We start from the raw sequence: 17,775 nt of genomic DNA on the forward strand, positions 1-17,775 counted from the left end.
CAGATACTGTCGGAAAAATGTTTCCCTGAAATGTGAAATATATGATTTTCTATAGCGAATAGCTTCATCCAGGTTTTTTGCTCAGTTAGTGAGCTGAAATGAAGAAAGCAAAGGAACTGTGTAAAACTGTGTCTCACTAAAAGGTATATAAACAATACGTGAAGAAGCTTTGTTATAAATAGCTAGTGTAATGATGACTGTCCACAGACTTCTAACATTACAACAAACCCAGAGAAACGATATCACCTGACTTTGACCATGTGACCTAATCCTTTTCCATCTTCCATCCTGACGTTGGAAGATGGTTGTATGAGGTTATCTGATTGTTCGCATGCCAAAAGCAAAACAACACTACAACATGAATCAGCTGACCCCATTCATGATGCGGTTTAACTTGTTTTACAGCTGGAAAAGATGATGGATGATGCAGTGGTTCAGCGGGGTGCAGCCTCCTTCTCCCTCGTTGATGCTGAGGACTGGAGGCCTGGATGATGTTTAGTATCCATCACATTGCATGATTGGATAAATATGCAAACTTTTCTGCAGCACATAGTAAGTATATTAAAAAGATCAGCTGATGTGGTCTGCTATTTTTGTCCTTTGTAAGGACCAGAAAAACAAACAAACTGACATGATCAATTATTCCATTACATGTGTCATTCTGTGTGGCTGTGTAGTGTTGTGTGTTTCTGTGCCAAAGTCGCCACCTGGAGGATTCTCTCTGCAAACACACGCCCCGTCCTTCCTTTTATTGCCACTATCACCACTTTCTGAGCTCCGAGTATTTTTACTTTTGTTTCATCATCATAAATCCTGTTGTTTCCCTGTCTGTGTACAGTTCTAAAAAAACGCCACTAGGTGGTGCTAATGTTTAAAACATAAGACATCTTTAGGGCTAAACCTCTTGTACCATTTAAAAGAGTAGTCTAATATCAAAAAATACGAATATTTTTCAGTTTAACCTTGTCTGTGTGCGAGTGAAATATCTGTATTAGAACTGAATAAAGTCACGTCACAGAGACATGCGATGTTAGTAAAAACCAAAGATTGTTTATTGTCAAGATGCGTCACTCTGTAACGAGACGAGCAGCAGCAGCAGTTGTGATCATGACTGGTAAAGTTGGTACTGTGCCCATAACCGTGGAAGGGGAATGTGGTGCATCTTTGCATATTATGATGCTATCTAGCAGGTGTGCTGTCACCGTAGTAACCTGATGTAGAGGAAACAGCTGGAGATACCACTGTCCTCATTTCAAGTTAGAGTGATGCCTCTTATTTACCTTTCCCCTCCTTTGACTCATCAGGGAAAAGACAAACATGTAGGCCTACATGTAGTGAATAGAATAGAATAGAATAGAATGCTATTGTAAGAGGTATACAACAGAATTTGCCTATATATTAGGAATAGCAACTAAACAATATAACAACAGGTTTAGCTTGTCGGTAAAATGTCAAAGCTAATAGTAAGAACGAGGCTGGGCCCTTTGGTCCTTGAAATCATGACAGAGTGAGAGGTGTTGTGGCTTTCTCTATCTTTGGAGCAAAAAGCCCGAGCCTGCAGAGACAGAGAGAGAGAGAGAGAGAGAGAGAGAGAGAGAGAGAGAGAGAGAGAGAGACAGAGAGAGAGAGAGACAGAGAGAGAGAGAGAGAGAGACAGAGAGAGAGAGAGAGAGAGAGAGAGTCGGGTCTGGCAGGTGACACCGTCTCTTCCTCGTTCTTCCCGTAAATCTGCGAATCTTCCTTGTTGTCTGTGAATCTACCGTCTTGTCCATGATGGAGGACAGAGAGGACAGAGGAGGAGGAGGAGGGTACCACCGGGCGGCCAAGCGCCTCCGGACGGAGGTGGAGAGCGGCGTGAAGGAGCTGGAGGACGGCGAGGAAGAGGAGGAGGAGGAGGAGGAAGAAGAGGATGACTCCGCGGGTGAGGAGGCTGCGGGAAGCGGAGGCATCGACAGCAGGAGCCGGAGGAGCGAAGGGAAGGTGGGGGACGCTTTGTATCGATGGAGCGCAGACACTGACAGACTGTGTCATTGTGAAAAAGGCCTGAATGTGGTTAAAGTAGCTGTTAATAGAGAGGCGGTTGGAAGTTAAAGATGTTTTTGTTGTTGTTTTAATTTCCTGTTTATGTAGCCTACAACAATAAGTCTGATGGAACATAAGAAATCCTGACCGCCCATTGAATCAGTAACACCATCAGTGTTTCCTCTGAGGGAAGAGTCAGGCTCTCTCTGGTTGCCAAGTCTGTTAAAATTTAAACACAAAACTCTAAAAAAGTCCTCTTCTCCTGCAGCTTCTGTCCAAAAACGTTCACTCAACATTTTCTCAGCATTGAATCAATGTTTATGCTAAATCTACTGACACGCTGGGCCTTTGGAGCCATCGATCTACACTGGCACACCGCCACCAGGAAATACCATGCACACATCTGAAAAGATGAAACTTTATCAGTTCAGTCACATCATTTTTACACTTTCTATGTAACGGTTACAGGACTTACCTGTGTGATATTAGGAACATATTCTGTGAAGATTCTTCTTGGGCCATTACTTTGAGTGAAATATATTTCAATATCTGGACGTGTTCATCAGCTAATATTCTTCAAACATAGCACAAGGAACATGATGATTGCCAGGAATCTGTTGCATGTCTCTCTGTACAGCTCAGTCTCAGTTTATTAACTTAGTAGTGGCACTGGATCTGACAGACCTGTTAACAAGCTACATAGACTACCAGCCTGCTCAGAGACAGGCCCGACTGTTCATGGGAATGTTGCGATCAGTTCTATTTTGGTAGAAATGTACCCATATTTTTATGTACAGTATATTAACAAATAAACCTGGTTAGCCAATTAAAAGGCTACCTGGAATTTAAAGGTAAAGTGTGGCCACTGCTACAAGAAGCAGTTCTAAATCTGAGCTGAGAAATGAAGCCAGCACAGAGGCGTCGAACACTGCACTTCCATTGTGGGTGGACTCAGAACAGCTCCTTAAAAACCAATAGAGACGTCAAAGAAGGTTAATTACTGTATTTTTATTACAGTCTGACACTGATATGTCAGTGATGGGATGATATCAACTAACAGTATCAGCAGCCATATGTCCGTCAGACTCTAGCTGACACTATAGTTGAAGCACTTGATATGGTGTCATTTACTATGTGGCTGTGATGACACCATATCTAAAGTACTCCAAGCATTTGTTATGTTGTGTTCAGTGTTCTGCTTCATAAGATCACCGTGTCCTATTAGATGACAAACTCTTAATGTGATTCAGCTGAGATGTGTGGCTCCATCAGCAGGCTGGAGATGTCAGGGAGTGAATGACGCTGGCTGTCTTGTACCGAAGGGCCGTTCATTGTTCACACCAAGAGGAGGATGGATTGTCAGCCACTGAGGAAGTTTTCACATGACTTTCGGCGAGTCGGCTTTGTCAGTTAGTGTGTCTTAATCTAACAAAGAAGAAAGCCTCAGGTTCCTTCTAACTAGCCTTCTCATTGCATTCTTATGTAATGTTTTTAGTTGTGGATCACCATGTAACTTGTGTGTGCGTGCATCTCTGGCTTTGTGCCTCTTGCTCAGTGAGACAATATGGCATCTCAATGAGATTGTGGCAGTGACAGGAAGTGCCTGCTCTCAGCGGGAAGTGAGGCCATCTGTCTACCTCGCTGAATGTGATATTCTTCTTTGTCACTGTGAGCGTGACAGTGGTCAGGTTGAATCCTACATCTGATCAGAGAAGTGACTGACAACTTCACTCCTGTCAGTAAACATCAAACACTGCTGTTAGGATTTACTATTATCAGATGGCCACTGTTAATAAATTACACATCTGGTACACTGCTGCTAATTTGCTAACAGTTGATTAAGTCAACCCTTATAAACCTCCACCCAAAAGTCCAACGCGGCTCCCGCTGTCTTAGACTTTTCAAGACCAGGTGTGCATACCGTCTGACTGTCCGAGTTAATAGACAATCAATTTTCTAAATTATGATAACTACAGCCAGTGTTACAGCTTTAAAACCCCCACATCTGCATGCAGAAATAAAATGCATTCTTCTATCAAGGTTACACTGTTCATAATTATTATATATAATACATTTGAGTTCTTTCTGCTTAGCCATGAATGTGCAGGACTTTGTGTGCTAAAGCACGCACTGACTGAAAGTGTCTGTTGCACTGCGTTACATCAATGTATGCAGCAGCCTCCTGCATCTGTGTTTGCACCGTAACAGTCTTCCACCATTCAGCTACCTTTCAACACTCTGTTTACATTCTGGTAAAGCAGACAATGAACAACAGTGCTTTTCCTGTTGGCCTCACAGACATAGATATAAGCTGTACGGACCACTTCCTGCCAACACATCTCTCGTCCTCGCTTCTATTGTCCTGTCCTCCTGTTTTTTTAATTAGTCTTCTCTCTAAGTGAGTCAGTAGCCTACAAGATTAAACGTGTAAATAATTAAAGCACTAGTTAGAGTTCAGTTGGTGTGTCCCTGTAAAGCGGATGGAGCGCTCAGTTCAAAGTCATGTTTTCCTGCCAACACCTCCTCCTGATGATTTGCATGTTGTAGAAGCAATGACTGATTCACCTCCTGTGCTGCACTTATTATATTTAAAGTGACGAGCTGTGAGCCGCAGCTCTCTCCAGACTTCACCTGACATCAAAGCTCCTTGGATCTCATGCTTTTAAATCATTATAATAGAGACTAAAGATCAATCAAGCATCAGCAGCCGGGGTGTAGAACTGACCTGAGTGTGGAATTAATCATTCATGTCCACAGCTTTAAAGCACAAATAGAAAAATCGGATCAGTTTATTTATCCAGATGACTGTCTGACCAGTCACGTGTGTAAAATGTCATCCATCCATCATCATCATATCATATATATTTAATTATCCATCCACCTATCTATCTATCCACCTGTCCAGCTGCCCATCCATGCCTCCATATATTTGCATTTCCACTCATACATGCCCGCCTAGTGTTTACAGCTGCTCCTGTTCAGGCAGTTTGTGAGTACTACTTACACTCAAACGATTTCAACATCACACCTCTTGCACAGGGTAGATGAGGTCACTCCTCTCCCACGGTCAAACTGAAGCACAGGAAGCACGCTAAGAACACAAATAGAAAGACGATGATAATGTCATGATGATGGAGTTGTAATCATTTTTAGTATGTCTATATATATATCTATATATAGATATATATATATATATATGATGCTGTCAGGCCATATACATATATATGGCCTTGTTCATGCAGTGAATCCCAGCTGAGGGTGATGGGATTTATAAATGATGTATCATCCTGCCTCGTTAAAAACTCGTTAGCTCAGCGTCTGACCAAGCTAATGTTTACAGTGAAGTGTCAGAGAGAGTAAGAAAGAGAGGAGGTGTGGAAGATGATGTGGCAGTAGACGTGCTGAAGAGGGAGGAGAAGGATGAGAGGATGAGCAGAGGCCGCACAGTCAGGCAGTCCTCTAATGATACAGCAGGCTGACAGGAAGGAAGGAGCATGTCACTGAACACGCAGCCTCAGGTTCACGCACATACTAAATAAAGACTCACACACACAACCACCAAATAAAGCTCTTGTTGCCATGGTAACAGGATTCTGTGCGCGTGTTGGTTATTGTGTTTCTACCAATATCATCTTCACCTTGCACAGGAGATAATATTCTTAATTGTGTCATCGCCACAAAATATTGTCACCATGGTAACTAAATGAAACTGCTTTTACTCAAATTCACCAGAATAGCTGTAACACCTTCCGCCTACTTTAACCATGTTTCAACCACCTGCCTCCCGCATGCTGTTGCCATAGTAACAGAGCCCAGTGTAGAGTGTGCACTCAAACCGAGTCTGTAAAAATATTTTTTGACATCACCTGTTGATTGTTTGTGATCGCTCAAAGCTGATGCTAACGTGCATGTCATTGACTCACCCCTTAGCAGATAAACAGTTTGGAAAATGCTGATTGCATTTTAAAAGAATATTTGTCATGTGACTGGAACATCTGTCAATCACTTTCTATCATAAGCTAAACTGATGTTACAAGGTACAAATAGCACACAGCATGTCTGTAAATGTCTGTAAGTACACACTTTCTTTCTAAGAGAAGGACAGCTGCTTATTTTCCATCATCACCCATAGGAAATATACTCAAACTGCTAGTACTTCTTAAAGGGCAGTTCTGCTTGTGAGCATTGTGCCTGTTATCAAAGCTTGCTGAACCTGAGTTTTCTTGACAGTTGTAGGCGTTTGCTTTTTGTAGTTTAATACTATTTTCAGTATGCTAATGCTGAGCACTCCTTTATGACAGTACAAGCATTACAAACGGTTCAAACACAGATGCCCTGCTACAAATGCTCATCTTTAAAAGCTCAAGTCAATATAGTCACGTATATTTCCAGCTCGTATCAATAATAACATCTGTATTAAAGTGAATTTCTTTGTAACTCTAGTTTAAAATATCCCATGTGCTTCCATACACCATGTTTTAGTGCATCATATGCCAACATAACAGATAATTTGACGTTGACTTGTTGAGTCAGTTTGTCGTCTTCAGCTGAAAACCACAAATAATAAAGTTACATAAACCAGTCAAGAACACAGGAAGTTGGTCAGCTCAAGATTTGGGGGAGAGATTATTAATTATCTTTCTTCTTGTAGTGGAAATATAGTTCAGACATGCATGTTCTATTAATGTTGGACTTTTTCACATTAGCATGTGTTATATTGTGGTGCTGGCTAAACCTCAGCAGTATAATTTTAAGCATGTTGGCCTGTAAAACTTTCCGTTCAATGAGCCACAATGGCTGCATATCTTCAGAAAACACCAGCGTGCAGTGTGCAGCTGAACAGCACCAGCCTACTCAACTGATCTTCCAGAGGTCATCAACCTGCTAATTGACGTGCAGCTTGCAGCCAGTCAGATCAGAGCATGTTTCCGTTTGTATAAAGCAAACTAAATCTGCAGCCTCAACCTGCTGCAAACGAAAGACTGCAAAATCCGTCATGCTTGCTCAACCTCTTCCTGAGAGAGACAGTAAACACCTTTTTGTTTTTTTTTGTCCCATTGTGAGATTTTCCAACTGTAACCGTCACAATGTTTTTTTTCTTTTCAACCACACACTGACTGATCCTCGGCTGTCTGCACAGACAACACTTCACATCTCAAGATTATTGCATTTATTCTCAGTTTTGAAGAATTTTCTATCAATTAAATTACAATTTCTGCCTTTTCTACCTATAAGCCTTCCATACAGATCTGTCAGTGCAGCAGCAACTGCAGACTGTTATCGCTCTCAGTAAACCATCATGAGAAGGCTTTGCTGACTAGTAGTGATTTCACCCCAAGGTTCACCTGTGAGGTTTTCGGCTATCTTCATGAGCTTTAACAGCCTTTCACCTAGATAGAGCTGGATTCAGAAGTACAGCCTAGAATAATAATTTTGCCGTACTGGGACATAGTTCTCTTGCAGGCATACTAAACAGTGTAGAAGCACAATAACACAATATGTAGCCATATTCTTCTTCACACTCATTATTTCTACATGTGTCTTCTTGTTCTTTCAATAAGTTAACCTCCCTGTGTTACCATCCCATGCTCCCAGTGTGTCTCTGAATCTTTTCAGCTGCGTGCAGCTGATTTGTAATTTTTGGTGAATGTAACCTTTAATGAATAGCTCACATTTTGCCTTCACTGTCTTTTGGTTTCATGACTTACAGGTGTCTGTAGTAAGAGGTGTAACCCTTATCTCTTCAAATATCTCAGCTTGTTTTTTTATTGTGCTAAATATACTAGCTTAGCTGAGAAATGCACTGTGTTATCTGCTTCTCACCACAAAGCTGCAATCTTGATTTCTGAAGGGTGTGGAGTCACCACACTGCGTGCATGCTGTTATAATTCAGCACAATAATGCATACCGTTATAATTTCTTTTTATTATTTTCTTAGATTTTACTTTTTTATTTACAGATTGCTTTCCACGTCCAGGAATTTTTATGCAATTTCATTGCAATGCTGTCAAAATTAGTGCAATGACAGTAAAACCTCTTATGTCTACAATTTGTTTTTCTATGTCTGTGGACCAATGGCTGCACAGAGGTGATCTGGTGATAACTGTTGACACAGTTAACTGGGGGTCTCTCTGTCTTTTTCGTGGTTTTTGATTACTCTGGCTTCCTGTCCTGACTTCTTTGATCTTTCTCTCTGTGTGGGGGTGTATGTAGTGTGTTAACCTTGTAGGCTAGCCTATATGTATGTCCTGTTTTGTGGGTTACTGACAGTTACGGTTGCAAAATGCTTGCATGCGATGGTTAAAGAGAGGAGGACAAAAACAAAAACCCACTCACACGCTGTGAGAAGTGAATTTTTTCATTTTCACATTTGGCCCCAGGGTCTCACTCATGGCTCTTGTGTCTCTCTGCAGGATGATGTGGACAACAGTCACCGCATCCCCCCGTCTCCTGTCGTCCACGTCCGTGGATTGTGTGATGCTGTGGTGGAGGCTGACCTGGTGGAGGCTCTTGACAAGTTTGGCAACATCTGGTAAAACTAATAGTGTTCAAGTTTTCCTTCATGTTTCAAACGAAGGTAGCTTTGAATAATACATTCAATCAGTATGTGCTCTTCATTATTTCAAAACTGACTGACTGACTCTTCATGGCAGGTGAAGAAGCAATTACACACACACACACACACACTACAGTATTACTGGTCTTTTCTAGCTGTAGGTGGAGCTGGAGTTACATAATTTATTTTTCACATTTCATATTTATATGTGCAGCCACAGCCTGCTTCAGACAGGTTGTGGTGAACAACGAGCATCTTCCTGTAGTTTTGATGCAGCTGAGCACTCTCTGGCCTCCTGTCCTGCACTGTCTGCACATTTCATGCTGACATGCGAAAGCACAGCGCTTTTAACATCCACACGGGGCACTCATTTTAGGAAAATGAAAGGACGGTTAGAAGATAATGTGTAACATTTATAAACAAAAACATATATATTGTACCTTAATTACTAATTTTGACTGCTGAAAATTGAAATTGAAATTTGAAACCTTTATTAGTCCCACAATGGGGAAATTGCTTAAGGCAGCCCAGCAAAGAGCGCCATACACCAGTGAGTACACTGGAGGCTATGCAGGTAAAGTGTCTTGCCTAAGGACACACAACAGTGACTAGGGAGGAGTTGGGATTGAACCACCAACCTTCCAGTTACTGGACAACCCTGCTATACCACTGAGCCACTGCTGCCCTCATCACAATCATAATAAACATCATAATAAAGTTGCCCTGAGTAAGAATTTGGATAAATGTATAGTTGTTTTATTGTCAATATGTAAACAAGGTGGCCTTTGGTCAAATTACCATAATCCCTTCAGAGTGTCGGACTAACGTTAGGGAACTAGTAACTTAGCTGAGTTATATATGAAGTTTGTTTCAGAATGTTCAGTCCAGCTTTCCCAATATTCTCATTCTCAGGTATACAGTCCTTTTTTAAAAAGAACTGGTGCCTGCTGGAGAGAGACCAGCACTGCTGTATCTTCCACTCATCTGAAGGCGTGTGTGTGTGTGTCTATAACTAAGTGTGTACTGTGATGTGTGACACTAAAAGGGAGCTGCCACGTTGCTGGAAAACAGTTATTACAGCAGTCATCACAGATGTTTGTGTAGAGCAGATCATTGAAAGGCCTTAATTGCCATTCAAAGTGATGACAAATTCAACAATAAGCTGCAGATGGCTATGAATTAAGGCTGAGCACAAAACAGTAATAATAGGCTGTTGAAGTGTGTTTATTTTGAAAAGGCAGCTGCTTCCTGCAAGCTTTGGCTTATGTGAGCTGCCCCTTTAACACGTGTTTGTCTTCCATCACCAAAAATGGAAAATTGAATCAAAATAATTGCAGTTTGGCCTCACACCCTGCTCCTCTGATTTGTCTGCAGCTATGTGATGATGATGCCATTCAAGCGTCAGGCTCTAGTGGAGTTTGACAGTGTGGAGAGCGCTGAGCGCTGCGTGACCTTTGGGACCTGTGAAGCCATCTACATTGCAGAGCAGCAGGCTTTCTTCAACTTCTCCACCAGCCAAAGAATCACCAGACCCACCAACGCAGACGACCCCACCAGTGGAAACAAGGTCCTTCTGCTGTCCATCCAGAATCCACTGTACCCCATCACCACAGTGAGTACTTGCCTCGCCACTAATCCCTAATCCCTGGTTAGCATGCTGACTTCAGTAGATATCACTGCAACAAAATACGCAGAGGTCTAGGCTTGATTCGTCTTTTACACTTTTTGTATATTTTTTTTTAATCCTACAGCTTTGTTATTTATGCAAAACAATAATGCTACAATGAGCAGCAGTGGTTATATTTATAGTGTGCCTTTCTCTGTCTCTCTGTCTCTCTCAGGATGTGCTGTACACTGTCTGTAACCCAGTTGGTAACGTCCTGCGTATTGTCATCTTCAAACGCAATGGCATCCAGGCCATGGTGGAATATCCTGACTGTGTGTTTGTGGGGTTTTGTGTGTATTTTACAGATCAGCAGAGTCATGTTGAAACTCATTAAAATTCCACTGAGCTGCAGCTTAGAGTTTAATAGACTCTTGTAGATACCACATGATGATGAGCACAGGGGGCAGAGGGGGATTAAACTTAATTGGTTAACTTGCTTTGTTGATGCCAGATCAATTATAGATTCACTAAAGATGATGGTACATCCCCTGGAGGGCTGTGGTGGTCTTGTTTCTCTCTTCTGATTGGCCGATTGCCCATTATCCTGATGAGTCATCCTTAATGAGCTTGTTAACATTTGAGTCAGTGGAGGACGCTCAGAAGGCCAAACTGGCTCTGAACGGGGCTGACATCTACGCTGGCTGCTGCACGCTCAAAATCGAATATGCTCGGGTAAACACACACACACACACACATGCTCTTTACAAACACACACTCAGGTGACACGCACACGTACACACTCTCACGACTCTGATGCCCACGCACGCACACACACCCACCCAGAGGTGCTGTGCTCTGTCGCCCCCTGCAGCCTAACAGACTGAACGTCGTCCGCAATGACAACACCAGCTGGGATTACACCAAACCCTTCCTCCTGCACCGAGGTAGGACATGCTCTGCGCTCACACGAACACACTTCACACACGCTCTCTGGAATTTTGGCATTTTATAGTCAATTTAGTAGAATCTGCAGAGGAAAAAACATCCAGAGTCTATTCTGTGTTCCCATTTATTGGAATGTTTTTGAACATAGAAACATATTTCTGCTTTAGTGGGTAATGCAGCATGTCATATATCACCTTTTGCTGGGACGTCTCTTTTATTTTTCCAACAAAAATATGTGAGTTTCCTGCTTCCAGACTTGCCACAAATATTGAGAATCTATAGATTCGAGAGATTAAAGAGATTATAGAAAGATTAGATTAGATTAGAGAAATAAAGAGAGTACGAAATCCTTACTACAGGACCAGAGAACCAGATAAGAGAGTCAGACAGTTCATATATGTCAAAAAAGTAGTGAAAAGGCAACATCCACAATGCACTGCACTGCACTGCATCCTGGCCCATCTAGACAGCGACTACTCCAGCTGTCCCTGCCCTGAACCAGACAGATCTGTCCTGCTTTCTTCTGGCACCTGTAATTCTGCTGCTGTGTCTTCTGCCCTGAAAATATGACACAAAACTATGACCTCTAAAACGTTTTGCAAAACATGGAGGTACAGTTTTAGCAGCAGCTACAGACTGCACCAGATGACACATTTGCTGGTAAACAAACAGGAAGTTCTAGTAGCTGGCTGCATTGAGGGTGTATGTACACATGTTGCATACCACCATAAGGTGGATTGAGCATTGTGTCGGGATGCTGTTAGAAAGACAGCACTTGCCTCAGGGTAGCACTCCTTTCTGTCCATCACAAACAGAACATGCTCTCATGTGACAGCAGTTAGAACCACGATTCATTTGGGGACTTGTTGGAACCAGCGTTGTCCCTCAGCGATCAATGCACTGGCACCAACCAGGAAGCTTTTGTTTTGAACAGGAGGTAAGATGCAGCTCGGTGACTCAAAGGCTCAGTCACAGCCTATGAGAGGTTGGTGATGTTGCTGAAGCTGCTGTAGCCTGAAAATAGAAATGTTTTTCTGCTGAGGAGGATTATCAGAGAGAGCGCGCACACTTCCACCTCCCACTGATCTGCCCTTATTTGGTCCAGAAGCCGCTAACACCGGCCATTACACCAAGCCCACCACACTGCTGGCTTTTTGTTTGTTTGTTTTACTTATGGTACTTACTTCTTTTTGGTAACACGATAGGAGGGCCTTTATGGAAATAATTACTTTTACTTTACAAAAAAGTACCTCAAATAGTAGAATAAACACAACTGGCCAATTACAAGAGTGAAGAGACTGTGATTGTTGGTTTCTGACAACCTGACGTGCAGACCACAAATCCTGCTTAAGGGTTAATGTAATGTCCACTGAAGTGATGGAAACAGAATGTGTGTGTGTGTCACACTGCCACTGGCAACAACCTTCCTGTCAGCTCTTATTTGGCTAAATGTTTTGTGTTAATGTGTGTTGCAGAGCGGGGGAAGGGGAGGCAGCGTCAGGCCATCCTAGGAGAGCATCCATCCAATGGCTATGGTACTTTGTGTCCACCTGTCTGTCTGTGCATCTGTCAGCTCTTTAGACTCTCTGATACTACAGTCTGTCTTTACCCTCTCCCTTTCTCTGCTCCCTCTCTTTCTGTTTCTCAGGCCCACACTGCCCCCTGCTGCCTGTGCCTGCTAACAGCAGGTACAGGAGGAGCAGTGAAGATCTGCAGGACATGATTACTTATCCACTGCTTCTACCTAAGAACTCTTCCTCTTCCTGCTCCTCTTCTGCCTACACTGGCCACACCACCTCCAGCTCTGTTGCCATGGTGAGCGGCCTTCATCCCACCAACATGAACTGCAGCCGTATCTTCAACCTCTTCTGCCTGTACGGGAACGTGGAGAAGGTGCGTGATTCTCGCTGATGTACCTAAGATTGATTTTCATTGTAGCTTAGGAAAAAAAAACCTGATTGGTTGTGTTTGCAGGTTAAGTTTATGAAGAGTGTTCCGGGTACAGCTTTGGTGGAGATGGGTGATGAGTATGCTGTGGACCGAGCCGTGACTCACCTCAACAACATCAAAGTGTTTGGCAAGAAACTCAACGTCTGGTAAGCAGCGTCATCACCGTTTACTGTCAGGACAATATTTAAATGTTATGGGATGGTGGTGATTCCCAAAATAACATGACATTGTTTGATTAAATTACTTTACTTCTGCATAAACAATCCCACCAGGACCAGAACTAAGGGATGATTCATCACATTAGTTTGCTAATGTTTGGTCATAGTGCTTCTGAACATCGTCTTCTATCAAAATGGACAAAAAATTCCAAAAAAGAGTTTGTTGTTGATCTATTTGGTTCCTACTTTCTGTAGGAACCAGGTTGACTGTTCACAGGAACTTGTAAGCTTTTTTAGGGCAGCCTTCTTTGGTGTCGGTATGTCTGAACAGCTCTGAAATATTGCAGGCTGGGGCGTGGCACTAAGTGCTTAAGCTGCAATACTAAGTTTTACATCTATAGGTATATATACAGTATATAGTGTATATGTAGGTAGGGAAACTTTCAGGGGTTCCTGTTCCCTATTTCTGTCATGTCAATTCTAACGGCTTGGTAATCACCCATCACTTCATCTTCCTCCCATTAGCGTGTCCAAGCAGCAAGCAGTGATTCCCAGTCAGGTGTTTGAGCTGGCTGATGGCAGTAGCAGTTACCAGGACTTCAGTCTGACCAGGAACAACCGATTCAGCAGTGCACAGAGCAGCAGGAACATCATCCAGCCGCCTGCCGCTGTGCTCCACTTCTACAATGCCCCGCCCACCCTCAGCCAACACCAGCTGCACAAGGTGGGGGTTACACTGACATGAGTTTAATATTAGATCAGAGTTACCTTTTGTTAGATTGCAAGACATGTGGTGACATGAGGTGAAACCAGAGGGGAAGAGAGAACCAAGTCCTGAGGGACACCTTTAGGGAGAAAATGGTGTTTTAATATTGGAGAGATGCAATGAGCTTTAGATTAAATCAAGTGTTAGTCGTGCCCAACTATGTCTCAATCAATGTGTCCTCTTTTTACTTTCTACAGCTCTGTACTGAACATGATGTTCCTGACTTCACTAAGTTTAAGGTTTTTGATGCCAAACGTGAGTTTAACCAGTCACACAGCAGATGACAAGCTATGAATGAATTACCCACTCCTTTAAATTCCTCTCCTCATGTGTGTCGTTTCTGCCCTCCTCCCCCTGCAGCCAGCTCAAAGACTCTGTCTGGTTTGTTGGAGTTTGACAGTAAAACCGAAGCAGTGGAGGCTTTGACAGTCCTCAACCACCACCAGATCAGAATACCCAGTAAGAACTCTTTGACGTATCTGTAGAGTGTCATACTGTGTTCATGCGCGGCTTTACAAACTGACCTCTGAAAGCTTCCACATTGATTGTCAGCGTTATTTACTCCAGCGTAGAGTAAACTTGTTTTCTTCAACCTGCAGACAGCTCCAGCCCTTTCACCCTGAAGCTGTGTTTCTCCACCTCTTCCCATCTGTGATCCAAAAGCACGACAGACACCACAGATGCTCAGCTCCTCCAGGAGTAACCGGACGGGGAGTTTTGTTCATTACTAGAAGAGTTAACACCTCTTTGGTGTCTGAATGGATGGTTTGGTGTTTTATGATGAGGCAGTTTGACAAAGAGAAGCACCTTAACTTTGCAGTAAATGAAAGGAGTCATGGCCTTGTCTTTTTCCATCATGGCGTCCATAATTTAATGTAAGTTCGTTGTTGGAATCAGTTAAAGTTTTGTGCCTGCCGGTTCCTACTGGTCCTTAAATGTTGGTGTATCAGAAGAACATAACTAAAATTACATCTAAGAAAAAGTGGAAGGGCTGCCTCAAAGATGTTAGGCTAATTGGTCTCTAATTGGACTCTAAATTGCCCATAGGTGTGAGTGTGAATGGTTGTTTGTTGCCCTGTGACAGGTGACCTGTCCAGGGTCTACCCCGCCTCTCACCCATAGTTATCTGGGATAGGCTCCAGCCCCCTGTGACCCTGCACTGCAGGACGAATTGGGTTCAGATGATGGATGGACAGATTGTCCCAATCATAAAACATGTGTGCATTATTACGGTAAAAATAAGCCCTGTCTCTCCAGTATTGTTTAAGTGCCCCTACATTTAAATCCTACCAGCAGGAACCTGCAGATTGTATTCATGCAGCTAAGTTGTACTCTACAGTGTTGTGTTATGATGTCAGCAAACTAAACAGAGCCTGCTCCAGCCTAATGAGTTTTCTTCCAAATGAGCAATCATACGAAATCAAATGTGACAAATCAAATCAATGATGTGGTTCTATCCTAAGTGAACTACAAACACTTCAATAATTTAGCTTGTGGTGTATTCGTGGTTGGATAATAAACAAAACTCAGGGAGGATTCAGTAAAACTGTAAACCAATTCTAAATCAGGCAGGAAGAGAAACTGCTAAAATACTTTTTTGGGAAATATTATTTTATATTTTATATTTAATGTGTGTGTATTTCTTTTAAACAGTGTATTTAATTTAGTTCAAATCTATGTACAGCGTATTACAAACTAGGCTCAACTTTAATAGTTTTATTTGTCTTCTTTTATTTTGGAAATAAAGGACAGGCATTTGTAGTGTGTCCTTAATCATCAAGTTATTTCTAAATAATATTTTGAAGACAAATCTTGGTTTAGTAGGGAAATAGTTTTCATTATCAGTGTAGATGTGACTGCAGAAAAACACACCTTAATACATTTTTATTTGTGGTTGTTTGAACTGTGACTCTTAGCAATACTTTGTTTGGTTCTTTAGCTTTAGCTGTATTTGATTATCACGTGGTCCTAGCAACTACATAAGTGGGATTCCACTTGTTTATATTGCAATAACTTCAAAACAGCTGTAAGATGTGGTTGAACCATCTGTTGGTCCTGGTAGTATCGCTGCAAACTCTCAATCTGCATGAGCTGTTTTTTCTTATCTGGCCACTTGGGTGCAGCAGAAACACACAATGAACACAACATTTGATAGATGGGATCAGTGGTGCATGTCAGAGGTCATCTGGATCTGCTGCACACAAATGGACAGAAACATGGTGCATGGCTATGCACAATTTTTAAATGACTTCGCCACTTAGAATAAAGTCCAGGCCTATAAACCTCATCTAAATGCATTGTGATAAGCATAGCATGTTAGGATCCTCAATTTAGAACTCTTAATACATCGTAAAATACATTTTATTTGGGAAGAAAAGCAAGAAATACATTATTTTGACCTTATGCAGAGGTGTGAGGTATGGATCCAAATACAACCACATGAGCAGCAGACAGAGATGAGAAATACAATTAGTACAATAAAAATGGTGGAGCAACTGTTTTTAAATGTCCTTATATATCATTTTAAGAGACAATCATTAAACATCTAGGTGTGTTTCTGTATCCATGGTTACTGGTAGTAATAAGTGTTGAAACATCTCTGTGAGGTTCATCTCTGCTGATTCTGACTGTGTTTAATTTGAAAAGAAATTCAGTTTGTTTGAAATGTTCTTGATCAGACAGCAGTGTGTTTGACCTACCTGACTGTGCAGACTCTGTGGTCACTGTCTGTTCAATAAACCGTGTGATGTGTTTTGGTTGTTTTTGTCTTTTTTCTTATATAATATATTCAACAGTATTTGCAATTTTCCTGAGGTTTTTTTTTACTTAATGGGAAAAATAGGTGTTAAAGCAAAAACATACACGCTGCTACTTAAGCCACATGTTCACATACAAAGTGCAGTGAATAGAAATGGGAATACTACTTTCATATTATATGTTTAATATATATATATATATATAAAGCCTAACAATACAATCTGGGCATATAATGATTTGACAGATGTGACAGATTTGTGTAAGAGTTATATTAAAAAAGGGTAAAAACTACCAAGCCTCTATTCAAACACACAGTAGAGTCATTCTCTTTATTTATTTCAATTTTAAAAATAGATCCATTGTGTAAAAAAGAACATCTTTTATCTCTTGTGTGTTGTTTTTTTTTGGTGCAGAGCAATTTGCAAATCACAGAAGTAGGCTAATGGTTGAAAGTGTTTCTGCAACAACTGGCGGCATATAAAAACCGCATCTCCTACTCTGTTATATTAAAGTCAGAATAAGCCAGTCTGACTGGACTGTCATCAGATAACTACTCTAAAATCTAGGTGTGAAGACAGATTGTAATCTGCACAGGGCGCTGTGTGACACATGTGCAAGAGAAATGAGGTCAGAGAAAGAGCCTGAGGCCTGGCTCACAATGACCAAGAGAACAAGAGCTTCTTTGGTTTCAGAAATGATAGAAGTACTAAAATTAAGGATGGATTCATTCACAGAGAGGGGACATTTTCTCCTGACAGTATTCAGTGTGAGGCAATCAGCTGACAGCCCAATCCATTTTCTACAGAAATCACAAGGTTTCATGTCCTGATGTCCAAACAAGTCCCGATATTCAGGGTGAATTAGGTCTGGTTTGGTGACATCTTCGTCAAATAATCTGGGAACCTACCTATTAAAGTATCTGCTCAGCACCCATTCAGGATTCACACATTTTAGATCAACTCTCAACTTATCAGTCAGGTAATTATTCCATCCAACCAAAAAAACATGTTGTAAA

General features: G+C 41.7%; 1 protein-coding gene across 1 annotated transcript; it reads left to right on the top strand.

The window, feature by feature from the left end:
- The first annotated feature begins 1,670 nt into the window (after positions 1-1,670).
- Positions 1,671-16,755, top strand: LOC114439168 (heterogeneous nuclear ribonucleoprotein L-like). Its single transcript, XM_028410974.1, has 13 exons — positions 1,671-1,980; positions 8,436-8,554; positions 9,953-10,190; positions 10,420-10,505; positions 10,820-10,916; positions 11,056-11,128; positions 12,605-12,664; positions 12,778-13,022; positions 13,104-13,225; positions 13,763-13,961; positions 14,201-14,258; positions 14,364-14,462; positions 14,603-16,755. The coding sequence occupies exons 1-13, from the start codon at positions 1,771-1,773 to the stop codon at positions 14,656-14,658; spliced, it is 1,662 nt and encodes a 553-aa protein (XP_028266775.1). The 5' UTR covers positions 1,671-1,770; the 3' UTR covers positions 14,659-16,755.
- Positions 16,756-17,775: the final 1,020 nt, after the last annotated feature.

The sequence above is a fragment of the Parambassis ranga genome, chromosome 1 (genome assembly GCF_900634625.1).
Source record: "Parambassis ranga chromosome 1, fParRan2.1, whole genome shotgun sequence".
In the NCBI taxonomy this organism is placed as follows: domain Eukaryota; kingdom Metazoa; phylum Chordata; class Actinopteri; family Ambassidae; genus Parambassis; species Parambassis ranga.

Coding starts and splice junctions, on each gene's coding strand:
- LOC114439168 (XM_028410974.1), top strand. CDS start 1,771: ATGATGGAGGACAGAGAGGACAGAGGAGGAGGAGGAGGGTACCACCGG. Junction 8,555..9,952: donor GACAAGTTTGGCAACATCTG/GTAAAACTAATA, acceptor ATTTGTCTGCAG/CTATGTGATGATGATGCCAT. Junction 13,962..14,200: donor GCCAACACCAGCTGCACAAG/GTGGGGGTTACA, acceptor TACTTTCTACAG/CTCTGTACTGAACATGATGT.